Here is a 19,915-nt window from a genome sequence, read left to right as displayed (position 1 = left end):
CTTCAATGAAGATGAAAACATTTTTAGATGCTCCATGACCCCCCCACCGTCATAATTATTACAATGCATATTTGTTTTGCTACAAATGATTATCGGCATCATTTGGGAACACTGATCAAGTAGAGAACACAACATTTGGAGAAAAAACTTAAATAAACAACACATTCACAGTAACACTTAAAGTGCTTTATTTCCTTTGAGGAGATGGGACTTTAATTTGAACTTCCCACTGGTGAATGATAGTGGTTATTGTGAAGTAACCCATTTTCACATTATCAAAAAGATGAACTCGGCAACCTTTGGCCTTGCAAATGACCCAAAGCAATAAACCAAACTCAAAGGCATATATCTCAACACCATCCCCAAGTGTTACCCAATACAGTATAATCAAGATTATTTTTCTTTTTTTATGTAACAGACATGCAACATAAAGGAACTTCACCTATAACCTTTAAGATCTTGCTTGATCGTAGCTTGTTTAGTACCTTTTCTTTTAATTGTACATTATTACTCATTTAATAAATTCTGCTTCCTTTGTTTTCTGTTCGCAGATATCGGGATACATTTGAAAGAAAAAATATTCTTGAGTAATTCATGAAGTATATATCTGAATTTGTGGTCAATGTTATTGGATATACATAACGGAATCTTCATATAATTAACATCTGTTTCACACAGTAAGTTAAAAAAAATAAAGTAAATAAAGTAAAAAAATAAAAAAGGTTTGTCAGACTAAAATAAATCAGCAAGACACAGACATAAGAGCAATAAGAAACATAGAATATATTAAATGTCACCTAAATCATTATTTGGCATATTTTTTTTAAAGCAAATTTAAAGAAGTTTACCCTTGTTTGGCATGAAAATAAAACGTATTACGACTAAGATGATGAGCATCAATGTGAAGGGACACATTTTTCACAGTTGGAAAGCTGTATACTAGATGGCTAACATTTTGTTCGCTAGAGGAGTATCCGTAGTCATTAGTGAGGCATCAATACCGACACCAGCCTAAAACACAGTATCCGTATCGAGAATCCTCCCAATGCGATCAAAATCACAAGGCAAAGCAAAGCAAAGCCACTTGAATTTCTGCTGCTTCTTTTTTGGCACACCGAAGCGTGTTGATGATCTCCCTAATGGAGAAAAAATTGATTACGTCATCTTTGTCCAATGGCCTCAAACTAATCTAAGTCTATACTTTTCAGTAAAAGTAATAGATGGGAACTCTGGATCAGTTTATACTCTGAATCATGGTACCGGTGCAAACCCTAGGAGTGATGCTCCATATACATTTCACAGGACATTTCGAAGTAGGGGAAGATGATGATAAATGATCAAAGACGACATTTTGCTTGTTTTTCCATCTGCGTTCTCTGGAGAGTAAAAAGAATATGATGACAGTCCCATGCCATGAGACTCCAAATCGCTTACAAATCTGGAACCATGTTTTGTGCAAACCCGTCTTTAGAATTAGAAGTATGCTTACACACATCTCGCCTCTTAACACATTGAGTGCCACGCCCCTTTGACCATATATGGGCTAGAGTGCCAGTAAGGAAGTCAATGGGAGGTCGGGGAAATTTGCGAAGGCTTAAACTATATCTTAAATTATGGCTATGGGTCTAAAACACCCCTCGCTTATCAATGACTTGCTTGCAGTCAACATGTACGAAACTGATTGTTTTTTCATTGGCACATATCTGTTTTATACCGTTTTGAATACGAGTATAGTTTGAGAGTTCTAGTAATTCCAGATTAATTCCGCAATAATAGCTCTTTAGTGGAATACACAAAACACGTCATTTTTCGGCTGATTTATGAATCGTTTTCAAATAAACGCTAGATTATCGATAGTATATGTGTACTTATGCACGCTAGAGAAGCGGGCTGAAAAATCTATTATCCATGACCTGGTCAGCGCTAACGTCATACACACACACACAGACACAGATGGCTGAGAAAAAAAAACATCTGATTAACCCAATACTGGTCAAATAGAGTCCTTACCTCACATCAGATGTTCTGCAAAAAGATTAATCCAATTCCTGATCGCCATTCCAAATATTGATAGAGTTTATTGTTCCAACGTTATAGTCCAAAATACATAATCGAAAGCTGCTCCCAGCCTCCCCAGTGAATGTGGTAACAGATACTGCTTGCCAGAGAAGGGAAAACCCCGGACCGGACTTTTTTTCTGATGCACATGCCCACCCAATCCAATCCAATGATGTGCCATACCATCTGGGAGACGATAGGTGGCAGTATTTGCCCTTTTCGAGCTCAGACCCATTCCCAATGATAACGTCAGGCTGGATGGATGAAAAATGAATGGATATTGCTAATAAAAGCAAAAACGAGAAAAAGACGAGAACTCGTCATTGGCACACTCAACGCATGGCGAGTTAGCACGACTAATCTTGTCGTTGGCACTCAATGTGTTAAGGGTAAGAATTCTACCCAGGTGGAAAAACGCTTTTCATGAGGAACAAGCAACTTTTAGATTCCAGATTTGCCTGCAGGTCTGTGTCGGGCCAGAGATATAGTAGAACCTTGTTTATCTCCGCTTCAGACGTTTCAACAGATAAGGGTCATATTCTGGGAAGCACATTAACTCGTAAAACAAAGAAATCATGAAATGTCAGAATATTTTCTCACAATTAGTGAACTTCCTTGAATATCTCCCTATAAACTGAACAGGAAAAACATGTACAATGCAAAAATATTTTACTTTTAAATACGGTAAGTTACTAACTTACTATAGCTTACTTTGATACCTAGGATTAGACTTGTGTTTCATTGGCAGCACCTGGTGTACATTAGTACGCATTCTCTATTTTTCGAGTAAGTTACCGGCTGGATTAACAAGGCTCTACTTTGTGTCCGACCTACGGAGGTGGAGACCGGATCATTATAAAACCATCTCACTTCACGAGTGTTTCACTCCTGTGTCTCGGAATGTTTTCTTTTCCTCATTTCTAGAGGATCCCTTTCCTTCACAACCCAGCTTGAAACACCCCCGTCCTACTTGTTGCACACGATAAGACCAATAAGTGTTGTACGGAGAAAAAAAGAAAGAAAAAGAAATTGAATAAAGTGGTAATTTCAGTCTCGTATTTATACTCCTTGAAAAACTGCAAAACGTGAGTCTCAAGCATGAACGCCGTGGTAGGATTGTGTCCATTCCAAGGGCCTCCGTGTCAAGGATGAAATTGGCATGCAAAGTTTTCTTGAATCTTACCTATTGTCTTACCATACGATATAATAGCCGTGTTTGCTACCGCTGATAGCAATTCTATTTACATGTTAAGAGATATTCAATATGTGTAGAAGCGGTTGAGCAGCACTTAGTCAAGCTTGCTGTAAGATATTTGCTGTTTGTTACTATAACCTGCTACGTAAGAAAGGAGTAAACGTGAAGAGTAAACCAAAACATATATCGCGGCTGTCGGATGAAAACCTCAGATCTAAAAAATTATAATAATTATTATTATTAGAATATTTCATCATTTCACATCTTTAAGTAGACCGGTTATAACCGGGTTAATTGGCAGAGCTGACCTGGGTTTAATTTCTGTGGGATGATGTCAAGCCATAGAAAAAGGTCTGAACCTCCTCGCCACCTGGAGGAGAGCGGTAGAAGAAAAGACAGACCTGAACCCGCTATTTGTTCTGTGCAAAGTCAAATCGGAGAATTGACAAGAGAGCAAATGCCTTGGTAACCATATTGTGTGCCCGCTGCAAGCACTCCATCACCGGTGCCCAACACTGAAAACTGGGCCATCGGCGGTCCTGTGTTTGTTGTCGCATGAGATACATAGTCCTCACAGATTGTTCTTTGCAGTGTAAAAAAAGATCATGCTGCGTTATAGCAAGATAAAGAATGCCTGTATGAACTAATCGTGAGTAATTCTATCCCAAGGTTTGCGAACTAACTCAAGTACACAATACAAGAAGCATATGCAACTTCAAAATCCAAGTAGAAACATTAAAATCACTGAAACTGGAGTTATGAGGTTTCCACCCGACAACCTATATATATATATACATACCTGATACTTGAAAACAGATGTCAACCTGTTTTAGCCTGAAGAGTATAAATCGAGGTGTACAGGGTGTGTGATCTGTGATTAATTCGCAGTTCAGCTACTTAAGACCCAGTGGACAAATCAGTAGCTGTTGTTTTTTCACTTGCATATACTGTAGGACCACCCATAGGTTTGTAAAATATCTCTTACAACCAAACATGATTCACAGCTCTCATTAGAAAAAAAATAAAGGTAACAGCCAATCCATGTGCTACCCTTAAAACTGAATTCAACATTTTTTAGCAAGTTTATATTATTTTATCTTATGGAGAAAAAAAAAGAAAAAAAAAAGTGTTTAAATATGTATATGTAATATATGTATATAGCTTCATCAGTTATTAAAAAAAATCTTTTGTTTCAAAGCCATCTCTCTTAAGTGCTTGACGAAGATATTTTGTGGTGAGGGTGGGTGAAATAAGACCCCTTATCTTGTCCACTCCTTTCCTTTGGTTGCCAGGAAGCCTCTCAGTCTACAGGTTTCTCTTCAGAAGGATGTCCAGCGAACCCCTCAGGCTTCCGCTCTGTCCTCCAGAGGTGTCATGGCGGCGCAGGCTCCTGCTCCCCTGTCTCGGCGAGTTCTACATCCATTATGGTCTTATTTGGTCCCTCCTTTTCACTCCCACCCGGGAGACAAATGTCAATCTGTCCTCCCGTCCATAACCTTTTCTTGTTCTTTACATCCCTATATAAGATACATTGTCAGAGCTAAAAATAAAATATGTCCAAAAGTGTCAATGACAAAAAAAAGAAAGGCTTCAATCACTTATATCAAAAATAGTTGACACTAAAAAAAAATACAAAATAAAAGATAAATCACATACTGTAAGTTCATCTGAGTGCATTGACCTGTATCTGCGTTGAAGCAGAAGTGTATTGCGTAGTGATATGTGAGAGGTATCTGAGCTGTGTTTAGCTTATCTTGTGGGGCATTTTCACCTCTTCCAGCCGGGACGCAGGGGAACGCTGGGTCGGCGTCGACGACGGGCGGTCCGAGACTTATCTGTTTTTTCCCCAAACAGGAAAACCACAGCGGCACAGGATATGCAATTTCCGGATCTCAATTCATATTTGATCTGCAACACCTAGTTTTGAAAGTTTGATCTGAATTTGCTCGCTTTGGCCGGACGTATTCGCACCAAGTAAAAAATCGGGTTAACTTCACGCCAATGCTAACACGCCGCACCGACCCCGTCCCCACTCTGCGCTGAAAATGAGACGGACACGCCTGCACTGCTGGCCCTCGGCTCGTGGTGGAAATGTCCCTTGAGGTTGAAGACATGTCAAAACGTTTCCTGTGTCCTGTGTGTTGCTGTATTGAAATACGCATTCAGCAGCTGGTTTCAGATTGTGTTGCTGGATGCTTTTTATAACAAATTTTTGAATCACTCTATTAAAAGATGATTTCTCCCTCATAAAAAAAATTAAAATAAACTAAGAACATTTAACTGCCGTATCCAAAAATGTTTTTTTAAATAATTTAGACAATATCAACTTATTTTATATATATAATTTTTTTTTTTACATCCAAAAAGTCAAGAGCCGGATTATCCCGAGTCTTTTTTTTCTCTCCTTTTTTTCTACATTAGACCTTTTCTGTGCAATTTAGCATTTTTAAGCCTTTCTGGCACTTTAAGACGAGCATGTCGGATTATGCATTACGGACCCCCCAACCGCTCGAGATTGTCTCAAGGCAAATAAGGATGTATTTTTAGCAACTGGCACAGAGTAGTTTGGCAATGTGTTTTACCATTAGACCAAATTCTGACCAGGCAAGACTGTTGATTTGTTGCATTCTGAACCTGTAATACCGGTAAGTACAAAAGTATAAAACTGTAACATAGGAAAATAGACAAAGAGGCAAATAATAAATCACTGCATTCAGCGTTGTATGAGGTTTCTGGAGTGTGTGGTGTTTTCTTCATTAGTTAGCTTTATCTGTTCAGATTGCTTTGTGAAGGTAGATGCGGTTTAAAGCGGAAAAAGATCAGTTATAAATAACTATGTGATGCAACGTGTCCTTGTCGTACGACTACGGTTGCATTGATTGTTATCAGGAGCTGTGTGTCCTGTTGACTTAAGAGTTAAAAAGATTGGGGTAAAATACTATAAAATTACACCTGTGGAGGTACTCGTTACACTTCCGTAAAGCACATCCTCACGTTTAATCCTCCTCCCCCCTTCCTAAGCAACCGCAGCCTCTGGCCAGTGAGTATTAACAGCCTAACCTTGCATCCTCGGTAGCTTCCTCCTCCGCCTCCCGCCCCACCCTGTGAAGCTCTTCCTCTTGCACAGGGGGGTGGGGGGGAGAAGAGGGAGGAGGGGGGGCGGTCAATCGGGCCCAGTGGTGGAGACGGAAGCTTGGACCCCTTCGCCGAAGCTCCCCCCCCCTCCTCCGCCGCTGCTCCCCCCCTCGGGCTCCTCCTGGCTGGGGGAGCCCTCCTCGTTCTGGCCCCCTCTGGAGGTGACTGTCACGGTGGTGGTCTCGGGGGAGGCGCTGCGGGCCACATCCTGTGGGGTGCAGCCGGGGTGGTTCTTGCGGAAGTGCTGGTTCAGGATGGCCTGGAAGGGGAAGCTCTTGCCACACACATGACAGTGGAAGGGCTTGTTGCCCGTATGCTTGCGGATGTGGTACTCCAGCTGGTCCTTGCGCGTGTACTTCTTCCCGCAGATGCGGCAGACGAACGGCGTGATGCCCATGTGGAGGCGCATGTGTCGGTCCAGGCTGCCCTTCTGGTTGAAGGACTTGCAGCAGTAGATGCAGGTGAGGCGAGGGTTGTAGCGGAACCAGCGGTCTCCCACCTGCTCGCGGAGGTATTCCTCATAGCCGCCCATGTCGAACGCCGCATCCCCCTGATGGGACACAGCGACAAGCAATCTAAGCAAGCCGTCCTCCGACATTATACACCAGGTACTAGGGGCAGGCAATATGACATGATACAATATTAAATGACAATTCTTCTCTATACGTATCATGATATTTATTTGGCCCTTCGAGGACAGTACAGTTAACAGTACAGTGCTCCGTTTGCAGCCTTAAATGAGTATAGGCAGGGCTACAAGATCTTTTTTTTTTATTTGATCAAATCTGAGTTTACTGATTCCAGAATGACGTTGTGTTGTCTAAAATCACACATAGGCGTTGCATTTTCTTTTTATATATATATATATTAACAATATTGCGGTATCTGTTTAAAAAGGGACTAATGCATGGATTGTAGCAATCAGACGTAACATAATCCAATGTATCATAACTGGACAGTGAGCAGAAACTCAAGCAGTTGTACACAGACATCAGTTAACATGGTCATAATCTTGCTTGTTACTTTCATTCTTTGTTTTGTTTGTTTTTCAGCTTTGCACACTTGAGTTTCTAAACTACATTTGTAGTTCTACAGGGTTCTGGTTAGCTCTGGATGTTCTACGGGGTTCTGGTTAGCTCTGGATGTTCTACAGTTAGCTCTGGATGTTCTACAGGGTTCTGGTTAGCTCTGGATGTTCTACGGGGTTCTGGTTAGCTCTGGATGTTCTACAGGGTTCTGGTTAGCTCTGGATGTTCTACAGGGTTCTGGTTAGCTCTGGATGTTCTACAGGGTTCTGGTTAGCTCTGGATGTTCTACAGGGTTCTGGTTAGCTCTGGATGTTCTATGGGGTTCTGGTTAGCTCTGGATGTTCTACAGGGTTCTGGTTAGCTCTGGATGTTCTACAGGGTTCTGGTTAGCTCTGGATGTTCTACGGGGTTCTGGTTAGCTCTGGATGTTCTACGGGGTTCTGGTTAGCTCTGGATGTTCTATGGGGTTCTGGTTAGCTTTGGATGTTCTACAGGGTTCTGGTTAGTAAGATTTGGTTAATCAAATCGGAGGTGGATTGTGCCGTCAGCAAGCGTTGGTATTCAAATGTCGCCATAACATTTCAGTCCCTACTGTATCTTCAAGGTTTGTAACGTTACCACATACCTGTGAAGTGGGGTGACGCTGGTCATCAGCTCTGCCTGGGGACGCGCTCTTTGCTCTCTGTCGGTCTGCCATCACCACCACACTGCCAGTAGGGCTGAACCTGTAGGGATTTACACACAGATATCACAGCATCAAATTCAGATGCATGGCACCTAGCTCCTGTTAGAATACTTTTTTTAACGATGTGTGTCATATTAATGACTCATTACCAACACCTCTAAACATGTTTAATTTCCTTTACAAATGTTTCATTTAGTTTGATTATAGGGATGTGTTCGATATTGGCTTTTTTACCGATATTGTCCAACTCTTAATTTCCGATACCGATATCAACTGATACCGATATATGCTGGGTTTCCCCACCCCAAACATTTTTTTTAAGGTAACTAACATTGCATATCTCGTGTGGAATTCATGGTATTATCACAACTTTATGCATACTTTTGACAATAAAAGTATGCATTGATGGGTTAATTTCACTGGATGCATTCAACAAGGCATTCTAAATGTAAACATTATCTGGACACCTTCAAAACTGCTCTCAAAACACACCTAGTCTTCACCAAGGCTTTTCCCCATTAGTTAGTTCAGATTAGATTAGGTTCATTATCCCTTACCTGCCCTCATCCCCCGCTTTCCCCCCCTACTTCCCTAGCCCTATTTTTTTTTGTGATTGTGAAGCGACCTTGGGTTTCATGAGAGGCGCTATAGAAATTTGATCTATTATTATTATCTGTGCATCTCCTCTTTTCTTCTCTCTCTTCCACTGGTTCTCACTCTCTCTCTCTCTCCCTCTATTTCCTTCTTTCTTCCTTTATTTATTGTAATTTTCCTTGTATACTATTGCTACTGTAATTTAGCATTGTATTTACTTGGGTAAATAAAGGTTAAATAAAAAATCATTTTAAACAGATACCGATATTACATTTTAATGCCAATATCGGACATCTCTTCATTCTGTTTGCCCAGTAACAGGTCTTGCAATGGGACTTTTACTCATGGCTTGAAACCAGCCTCTGCTCTGCCTGATAGTACATACTATCAGAAACACAACTCCTAGGCCAGATAACTTGTCAGCCCTGTGACCAATACTATATTGCCAATATAGTATTAGTCTTCCATTTATTTGTGTAAAAGCCCCTTCCAAGCCCCTATTAATGACACCAAGGAAGACGTCAATAAAAGACACCAAACTGACGCCTGCTGCCTCCTACCCACCTCTCTGTCTCGCTGAAGCTGCTGGAAGGTTGAGAGCTCTTGGCCCCAGAGGCCCCAGTAACGAAACCCTCCTGCACAAGTGAGCTGCGTCCTGATGTGTCGATCATCATGGTCGGCCCCTCCTCTGCCCCGCTTCCTTCCTCGTGGGGTTCGCCTCCCCCCCACTCCTCCATCCTCTCAGTCTTTATCCTCAGCCCGTCCACCACCCCCACACGGACGCGCACCCCCTCTCCCTCCTCGCCACTCCCGTCCCTGTCGGCCTCTGCGTTCGTCTCCACGTACCACTGGCCCGCCCGATTGATGCGGAGTATGGGCTCCTTCCCCAGCCTGCTGACCGCCACAGCCGCTCCCGGCAGCCCCTCCGGGCCCAGCCCGCTGTGCTCCACCGGCTGGGGGCTCATGGACTCCTCGGCAGGGCTCCCCACCTCCCGCCTCTCTATCCCTCCTCCGGAGCCGCCTCCCCGCTGCCCGAGGATCCTGAGGTTGACGTGGTGCGGGCTCAGGGAGCGCAAGCTGCCCACCGCTCCGGCTCCGCTCACTCCTCCTGCCCCTTTCACCATGGCCTCCAGGGTCCTGTTGACCCCCCTGTGGGCCGCCTCCGCTCCCAGCTCGTCCTCGACGTCGGCCAGGCTGATCTTCAGGTGGATGCCCTCCAGGATCTGGGTGCAGCGGTCAATGATGTGCTGCATCTGCAGGAAGCTGGCGGCCGTCAGGTAGCTGATGATGTCCGCTAGCTGCAGGCATAGCCGCCCTGTGTAGCAGAAGGACAGGAGCTGCTCGAACACCGTGGGGTTGCGGATGACCGACAGGGAGACCGTGCTCATCTGGCCCAGCGACATGTGGTCCCGGAAGTAGGGGGAGCTGGCGGCCAGGACCACCTTGTGAGCCCTGAAGCTCTGCCCCTGGACGTTGACCACGATGTCACACAGCCGACCCTGCACGCGCAGCTGGTTGAGGTGGGACAGCACGGAGTTGCTGAAGTCGGGGATATCCAGCTGGATGCTGCCGGCTCGGTCCATGCTGCTGCTGCTTCTGTCCAATGGTCCCTAGAGCCTATGGGGGGGGCGGGATGTAGGCAACGTTTATATCAAGAACTATAACACAATATAATGAAACAAAACTGTGTGAATTGATAGAGATAGTCGGTCCATAAATATTTGGACATCGACACCATTTTTGCTCTGTACACCACCACAATGGACTTGAAATTAAACAATCAAGATATATGCAGACTTTCAACAGGTCAAATTTGAGGGTACATCCAAATCAGGTGAATGGTGTAGGAATGACTATTTCTATGTGTCTACCCCTTTTTTATACTTTTTTTTTTATCCTCTTTTTCTCCACCTGATTTTTCTATGCTTTTCTCCCCATCCCAATTTTAGTCGTTATGCCAATTCCCCCCCTCCCCTACCTGGTCGTTGTGCGCATGTTCCCCCTACTGGTCGGTACAAGGGAACCCTGAAGTCTACCACATGCTTCCTCCGACACATGCAGAGACAGCCAGCAGCTCTCTTTTCACCTGACAGCGAGGACTCTCATTGGTGTAAGTGTAACACCGGTTCCTGACAGGCAGCGAGCGAGCGAACTGGAGACGAAATCGCGCACGGCACTGTCCTGATATGACGCAGCGCGTGTCCGAGTGTGTCTGTGTGTGTGTGTTACCTGAAAGCACAGGGGGCAAAGCAGCCTGCGATTCTCGACCAATAAAAAGTGTTTAGGGGCGGGACTCGGCCGCGTAATCGCTCAACTAGAGACACAGCGAGCGAATATTTGAGGGATGAACGACATCGCTGCTCAGTTCGCTGTCGCTCGCGGAAGGTCAGGATAGTCTCATTGAAACGAATACATTTTAATCACTTTTTCTCGCTCGCGTCGCTCTGTCAGGAAGGGGTGTAACGCGTGGGAGGTCACGCTGCCTTCACCACTTCCTGCCTTTCGCTGAGCAGGTGCCCAGACCTGACCTGTAGGCGTCGCTGTCCACAACGCCAGATTACCACCCACGACTTCCCTCCCGCTAACTCAGCCAAACGAGTTAGTATGACGATCGGCCCAAGCCGCAGGCAATGCTGACTCCGGGAGTTGAGACCGCAGCCTCTTGCATTGGTGACGAGCGCAATCTCCGCTACGCCACCCGACCGCCTGTGTCTACCCCTTTTTAAAGGGACCAAAAGTAATTGGACAAACTAACAATTGTAAATCCTTTGCAGTCGACGACAGCCTGTCTGGAAGTCTGGAACCCATAGACATCACCAGATGCTGCGATTTGTCCCTGGTGATGCTCTACCAGGCCTCTACTGCAACCGTCTTCGGTTCCTGCTTGTTCTCGTGGAATTGCCCCTTCAGTTTTGTCTTCAGCAAGTGAAATGCATGATCAATTGGATTCAGGTTAGGTGATTGACTTGGCCATTGCTGGATAATATTGCCCAAAACACTTCAGAATTCATCCTGCTGCTTTTGTCAGCAGTCAATTACAAGGGAACCAGTTCCATTGGCAGCCACATGCCCATGCTATAACAGTACCACCACTAGGCCTGGGCGGTATGCTTTTTTTCACACCGTTATACCTTCATGACCTAATACCCCGGTGCACGGTATATAACGGTATGACTTTCATTCATTATCATCAGCGGGGGGACAATATACTCGTTATTATCACCATACATAACGCTTGCTTATATTGAAACACGTTGAGATTAGGGCCGTTCTTTCAACCCGAAAGTGCACTTTCTTCAACCTCGAGGTAAACAAATCTCACAGAAGGTAGACACTGCCGCCTGCCGACACCATCCAGGTATCAACGTGAGCTAACGGTAGCTAGTTAGCCCGGCCGGCAGCCCGGCACCATGTATCAACGTGAGCCAGTTGCATTAGGATTAAAAAATGTCAACACTCACTCACCCCGTTTTATATTACATTCCCAAAGAAGTGCCTCCGTCTCTCGTAGATGAAGTCACTGGTGGCGAGTCGACTCATGGCGCGAGGGTTTTGCTTAAATCCAAACAGACTGCAGTCCTTTAATTGTCCAAATGCGACAGTGTGTGCAAGTTTAGCTCTTCTGTGGTCAGGGAGCTCATCGTGGGCTGGAGTGACGGTGGTTAACTAAGACACTTCATCGTTCAATAACATCATATTATTAATATTATTATTGCTTAAGCTTTAGCAGCTGCTCAGAGTTAGAGGAAATGCATACAGGTAGGTTAGTGTGACGCACATCTGTGTGGGGAAATACGGACCGCCTCCCCTGCCCTCTGCTGGCCGTGCTGTGTGTGTGTGCACTTCAACCAACTCGAAAAGTTAACTCTGTTTCACTAATGGAAACCGAAACCCAATGCCGTCCCTGTATAAACTCTGTTTCAGTGGAAATAGAAACTTAAACCAAACTTTGATTTTGACGGTATTGAAAATCCCCCGGTATACCCTTTTTTCTTTTTGATCCACTTCTTCTCCCATTTTTTTCTACATTTTCTCCCATCCCAATTTCGTATCATCCAATTCAACCCTCCCCTGTCACGAACGCTGTTTCTTGCCTCCCACAAGCCGGCTGCAATGTGGACTAAGTCATACATAGCACAAGTCCCCTCCGGTACTTGAGGTAACAGCAGTCGCATCTTTTCACCTGCGCAGCTCGATCTCTCAGTGGCGAGGAGTAACGCGTGGGAGGCTCACGCTGCCCCCGACACTTCCTGATTCTACTGCGCAGGCGCACCAACCGACCTGTAGGAGTCGCTGTCCACAACGCCCGATCCCCACCCATCAGTTTCCCACCCCCTAATACGGCCAATGTGTATTAGTATGAACAACCAGCTAAACTGAAAGCAATGTGGAGCGCTGGGCTCGCCTGTGGCGAGCGCCTTGCCCACTACGCCACGTAGCCGCCCTAATACCCCGGTATATCTTAATACCGTCATACCGCCCACGCCTAACCACCACCATGCTTCACTGATGAGGTGGTATGCTTTGGATCATGAGCAGTTCCTTTCCTTCTCCTCTTCCCATTTTAATGTTTTTTTACTAACTCAGATCTGATCTGATCCTGTTTTTGAGGCTTGCCGATGGTTTACATCTTGTGGTGAACCCTCTGTATTCACTCTGGTGAAGTATTCTCTTGATTGTTGCCTTTGACACAGATACGCCTAGTTCCTTTTCTTCACCAGGAAAATAATTATTCTGTCATCCACCACAGTTGTTTTCTGTGGTCTTCCACCTGTCTTTTGGTGTTGCTGAGCTCACCAGTGCATTCTTACGTTTTAAGAATGTACCAAACAGTTGATTTGGCCACACCTAATGTTTTTGTTATCTCACAGATGGGTTTGTTTTGATTGTTCAGCTAATGATGTCTTGCTTCACCGATAGTGACTTTCGGAAAGTCACGAAAGGGGCTACGATAGTGACAGCTCTGTGGACCTCATATTGAGAGTTGACCGCAACAGATTCCCAATGCAAATATCACACTTGCAATTAACTCTAGACCTTGGAAGTTAAATAATGAGGGAATAACATGCACCAGGCCATGGAACTGATGAGCAGGTAATTATTACTTTTGAGACACCTACACCGTTAACATGATTTGGATGTAAATGCCCCCAAATTAAAGCTGGAAGTCTACCCTTAAGCACCTCTTGATTGTTTCATTTCAAATCCATTGTGGTGGTGTACAGAGCCCAAATGATCAATTGTGTTTATGTGCAAATATTTAAGGACCTGACTGTAAGTGCATGTCTAAGACCATTAGTCATAACCAGAAATGACACAAACCCACCAACAACATGTCAATATTTCCAAGTTGGTTGAGCAAAAAGACCTGCAAACTTTTGTACTTACCTGTATGGAATGCACCAGCGACACCGTAAACCCGGCAATGAAACTCAGATAGTGATTATTTTCGATACTTTGTTCATAACTATAGTTAGCTAGGCGCCCTGCTAACTTGCATGGCAGGTCATAATAATAATCACAGCTGATAAAAGGTTGTACATTGTTCAAACGGGTTCGAATCGATGCTGCTCCCCCGGCCGCCGGCACAGCGATGACGCTCGGAATACCGCAGCCGATCCCTGGCCCCGGTGTCGGTCACTGGGACATACTGCAGCGCGGTGCTGAGCGGAGCCTCCTCGGTCCTCCGCGGCCGACAGGGAGGTGGCTAGTTCAACACCAAGTAACGGCTCAACCGGAGCACGACAGCGCGCTGCACACACTCTGTTGGATCGCTACCCGTCGCCGAACAGCTGCGGTGCTGTTCCATTTCTATTGTCCGTTTTTTTTTAACGTGAACTTATTCTCAAAATATGCGCTCGGTTACTTCTTTCGCCGCTTTCATTTTAACGGCACGGCGGACGGGCCAAGTCTTGAGGAAAAATCCCCGAGCGTGATGGGAAATGGTGTCCCGTCGTCTCTCGGCCGGACGTTGACGGAGCGGCGGAACGGGGCCATCGAAGAACGCCGTTTCCCAGAATACGCCGCGCGCACGGTGGATGCTTTTGGTGCTTGTAGTTCGCAAACTTCGGTGTTTGTAGTAAGTCCCGTGGAGGTATGAGTCCTCCTTTGTAGGCCTCTCCCACATACCGTAATTCGGCCAACTGATGTATTGATAATTTGGTCAAAGCAAAATAATATAATAAATAATAATATAATAATAAAATCTGACATGCAAAAGTATACGAACACACACCAGAAACGGTGCTGCATTGCACTTTGGGGTATCAGTATAGTGTACAAGGGGGGGGGGGGACATATTTGGCTGATATTTGACACCACAATGTCCATTATGGTCAAGTAAATCTAGTCTAAAGTCATCAGGAGTAATCAGTTGATCTCTTGTATGTTCTATCATGGGTTCTTTAGGAATGAGGGGGGACTGGGCCTTAGGCGTCCGTGAGCCCCCTGTTGCAGCTGTATCAGCTTTGTTTATGTTGGTAATCTTTGTAAACACTGGGGTAATAACAAATCTATATTTCCATTTGCAATGGGTTAAGGAAGTTCCAAATAGCCTCTTTTCCATCTACAGAGGTCAGTGAATACCACGATCACAACACCAGAGGGAGCTCCACAAATCATGTAAAACCCAGATTCGGCTCAAACAAGGGACTAAACACGTTTAGCAATTTTGCCACATCAATGTGGAACGCCCTACCCAAAGCTGTAAAGGAATGTGAATCACTACCCACCTTCAAAAACACTCTCAAAGAACACCTACGGGAGACTGCAATTCGAAACTGGCCCTACAAATGTCCTAACCCAGTTGTACAATAAAGACCAAGCATGGTGTTGTGGAAAGGTTGTTTGACACAGCAGGAGACGATATTTCCAATTGTAACAAATAGGTAATTTATTTAAGAAAAGAAGTTCGTTAACAGCAAGAGCTATGGGTCAAAGATGATCGCCACAGCTTGAACAAAAACACTCTGTCCTGGAACCCTTTGCCTGTCCCTAAATCCCCTCTCAGTCCTGCCCCCATGACAGATATGATGACGTGTCACATCATGTCAGATCTGACATGACGTACATTAAGATGATACGTAGATTTAACATTGGAGAGAGAGAGAACATGAGGAGAGATAAGCAAGATATGATATCCACACACGATATGATGTAAAACATTAAGAACATGAAGAGAGAGTGAGATATGTGTGTTTGTGTGTGTGTGTGTGTATGTGTGTGTGTGTCTTGTATGTGTGTATTGTGACACAGGGAATGTGTGTGTGTGTCGGTGTGTATGTCTGTGCGACTGTGTGTGTCTGTGTGTGTGTGCTGTGTCTGTGTGTGTGCTGTGTATGTGTGTAAGAGAGAAAAGACACAAGATTAGAACACACGATATGATGTGCTGAAATGTCCATCTACTATCTTGAGGCTGTTTTAAGAACATCAGCCAGACTGTCGCCCTAGTGTCTTTGAGCCCTGCTAGTTGACCTATATTAAACTAGTCAAGACTAACCCCTTTCCTACCTCCACCCTCGTATACACATTTTCCCCAACATTCCCCCATTTGGGGCTATCCCTAGTCCCACCCAAATCATATAACCAAGAAAATGTGAACGTCTAACTAAACAAGAAACCTTACTTCATTCACTGGACCCCTAACGGACCAACAAAAGCTGACTACCGTTCTCACAATAAACACAAAACCGCTCAAAACAAGAGTAATAATAAAACATCAAAAAAAAAATAAAAAAAAATTATAATCCTAACCTGACAGACAAATCCCCCCAACCTCCACCGCTTACCAAATGAGCCACAGTTCCGGCCGGAAACCGCGACTCTCATCAGGGAAAGGAGAAGTTGACCGTCAGAACTAAACATAGAACATCCCTCCCAAAAAAATGACATTGTCTCTTCCATAACATTGAGTCCCAGTGTCCATCGCTCAGCCCCCCTTCCATGCCCACGCCATAGTCTCCTCACCGTATTGCCAAAAGTCACATTTTGCCAATACAGCAACCACCACGCCACACCTCCAGTCCTCGTAGAAGCATGTCCCCATGCCTGGACGGGAGGCGCTGGTACCGACCTCACCACGTGTCCCCCCATCTTCGACGGGAGGTGCCCATCTTGCCCACTGCGTTAGCCCCCCCCTTTTGTCCCTCCAGTCCCCAGAACCGATCCCCCGACCACTTCTTCTCAATGCTTCCTCAGGCTCAGAACCGACACTCTGCCGATGCCCCTTCCCATTCCGGTTTGACCAGGACCACAAGTAAAATAAACAAAAAATAATAAAAAAATAAAAAACAATGCAATGATTTTCAATGGTTGCAATCTCTATGCCGAAGGATCATTAGAAAATCAGACTAAAATTCCTAGTTAAAGGAATAAACCAACAAAACTGCGCTCAGACCATCCCCCGTCACTCTTAAAGGAAAGAACCAACAAAAAGAAAATGTCCCTACCTCACCATACCCCTAATCCTCTATCCCCTCGTCTCCCTCTAAGGCAGCATAAAGCTGAGGATATGGCCCGATTTGTGGCTCAATCTCTTTCTGTCCCACCATCAGCATTTGGCTCGTTACGTGTGAAGTTACCAGCCTACCCAAGAGAGGCATACCACAACAGAAAAGGAGAACCAATATCAACCCTGCCACCCCGATGGATATCCCCGTCTGCATCACTATGCTTCCCCACTGTCCCAATCTTTCCAACACCCCACTCCCCCACCATTCTTCATTCCGGCCAGAATTCCCCCTCAACTCCTCCCTCAAATCCTTCAGCTTAGCCATGGCCTCGGAGAACTTTCCCCCTGGCCCCACATTCGTCGGAATGAATGTGCAGCAGTACTGTCCAAACATGGAACAGACTCCACCCTTCTCCGCCATTAACCAGTTCAGAGCCTGTCTATTCTGCCACGCCACCGTACTGGTCGCGTGCATCTGGTCCCCCATTGCATCCAACGCCTCCTCGGTGTAATTGAGATACCGCTGCTGATTGTAAAACAAATAGTTGATCCACCCGGTGTTCTTATTGACCGATATCCATGGCAGAATAGACTCAAACCCTGCCGCAATCTCATTCTTAGCCATGAACTCGGCTGGAATGCCCCTTGGCTGTCCTATGCTGTCCAGATACACCCTTGGGTCTGCCTTGTAGCTACGCTTCGTTCGAGAGATAGGAGACTCAGAAGGTCCTTCCGTCACTGATAATGGTAGGACCACCATTGGCATGATCGCCTGAACCCGGGCACATCTACCTGACCAATCTAAAGGAAGTGTATTCCTCAACCTCCTACCGCCGCAGAGCCAGTATTGGTCCGCCAGTGCCATATCCTGGACATGAAAAGGGCAAGCTACAGGCCGTGGGTTGGTATCCACTCCCTTTAACACGACCCCGTGTCCACACTTTCCTTCTTTCGTACAGTTAGTCGTGATGCTCCAAATAGTAGTGCACCGCCCCTCTGCCACCTCCCCTACATCCCGGGTCCCCTCCTTTTGCAAGCACTCGAAATCCTTGGTCAGCCATAGTTTGACACCTCTGGGTATTGGCAACCCCGTCGCTGTCCCTGTCACACTGAGCCCAACTGAACTTCGTGCCCTTCACCAGCAGCCTATCCGGACGTGCCTTGGAGCAGACATAACAATCCTCTATCTGATTCTGCGCGCTCGTGTACTGGACCCACTTAAACCACTCATTCCCTAAAGCCGCCCTATACATCGGGTCAGCCTCCGGGTCTTCCTCGTCATAGTCATAGTCGCCCCCATCTTGTTCCCCGGAAGGAAGCAAACCCCTCAACTTGGCCCAGAGTGAGCCCACTGAGTCCCTCAACGTTCCGGCTGTCCTCTGGAACATATCCTGTCCCCCCACCTCTTCCGACTCAGTGTCCTTGACCTCCCTTTTTCCCCTCACCCCTGTCCCCTGTGATTGGTTCGGGACAGGCTCAACTCTCCTATCTACCCCCACAACCCGATGCTCGTTAGTATAATGGTAAGTATCCCCGCCTGTAACGGGGGAATGGGCAAAATCAAAAACATGCCCTTGCGGTCCTACGGGAAACACCCCGTTTGGTTGTAGTCTTATCTTCTCCCCCCCTTCCTCGATGGAGGGAAAAGGGGCGCCTGATTCTGAGCCTGGTCATGAAAGTCTGCTGGTACTTGAGCCTGAGCGGGACCCCGTGGGACTCCTACCCACTCAAACCCGTCATCCTCAAGGACGGGTCGACCGTGACGGTTCTTTATGACGTCGTTGTGCCCGGCCGACCGTCCGCACACTGCTGCCAACATCTGCGGGAGCATCAGCAGGCACTGCACCTTCCAGTTGCCGTCTCGGACCCTCCATGTCGGGTTCTGCCTAACTGCGATCGATTGTATCCCCCAAGAGATCGCCGCTGGCCTTTATGCAGTGATTGAAGTGGAACCAGGTCGCTGATCCCTTGACTTGGACTGCCGTTCCAGTCGATCGGATCACCTCGTACGGGCCCTCTCTCCGGGGTGATGACCACTTTCTCTTGTGGACCTTTACGAAGACCAAGTCCCCAGGGATCAGTCTCGGTTTGGTGGCTTCCTTCTCCGCCTCCTTCGCTTTCTCTGCTCCTGTCGAAACACAGCTTCATGTATTTTAGTCACTCGCTGAAGATATTTTTCCAGATCTTGCTCAAAAATATCTAATGCCGGGCCCCTAGCCAGGTGTCTAAATGGCGGTGCTGGCATGCTGCGGCCTGTAAGCATTTCATGCGGTGTTAGCTGTGTTTGGCGGTTTACGCTGCTTCTAATCAGAGCAAGTGGCAAAGCATCAATCCAGTTAAGCTTAGTTTGCATACAGATTTTCAACAGTTTGTTTTTAATGACCAGATTGGCCCTTTCCACCTTCCCCTGCGACCCGGGACTATAGACACAGGAAAGGCGCTGTCTTATACCTAATTTCTGCATCAGCCCTTTAACCACCTTGTCGATGAACTCGCGGCCATTATCGCTTTGTAATATCGTGGGAATTCCAAATCTCGGAATGACCTCGCGACACAGGAACTTGATCACTGTGTCCGCGTTCTTGTGTTTAGATGGAATGGCCTCAATCCAGCGACTAAAGCAGTCCTCTACTACCAGGAGGTATCGTTTGCCCTGCACTGGCGTTATCATGTCTGTATAGTCCATAATCAGATGTCTGAATGGTCCCTCAGGGAGGGGTGTGTAAGCCGCCACTGTCGGTACTCCTTTGCGCAATTTGTGCCTGAAGCTT

General features: G+C 45.9%; 1 protein-coding gene across 2 annotated transcripts in view; it reads right to left on the bottom strand.

Annotated features, from left to right (window-relative positions):
• Window positions 1-203: 203 nt before the first annotated feature.
• Window positions 204-19,915, bottom strand: part of zbtb37 (zinc finger and BTB domain containing 37) — a 25,927-nt gene continuing 6,215 nt past the window's right edge. Inside the window, exons 1-4 of one of the 2 annotated variants that reach the window (XM_084311614.1) lie at window positions 14,084-14,566; window positions 9,260-10,312; window positions 8,042-8,141; window positions 204-6,938 (exon numbers count right to left, since the gene is read on the bottom strand). In XM_084311614.1, coding sequence (XP_084167740.1) covers window positions 6,417-6,938; window positions 8,042-8,141; window positions 9,260-10,278 — 1,641 coding nt within the window. In that variant the 5' untranslated portion in view covers window positions 10,279-10,312; window positions 14,084-14,566 and the 3' untranslated portion in view covers window positions 204-6,416. Of the gene's footprint in view, window positions 6,939-8,041; window positions 8,142-9,259; window positions 10,313-14,083; window positions 14,567-19,915 lie in introns of those variants that run through there. The other variant, XM_084311615.1, reaches the window with a different exon arrangement.

Source organism: Notolepis coatsorum (genome assembly GCF_963971535.1).
Source record: "Notolepis coatsorum genome assembly, chromosome: 3".
NCBI lineage: Eukaryota > Metazoa > Chordata > Actinopteri > Aulopiformes > Paralepididae > Notolepis > Notolepis coatsorum.
This window is presented reverse-complemented; position numbering and strand designations above follow the sequence as displayed.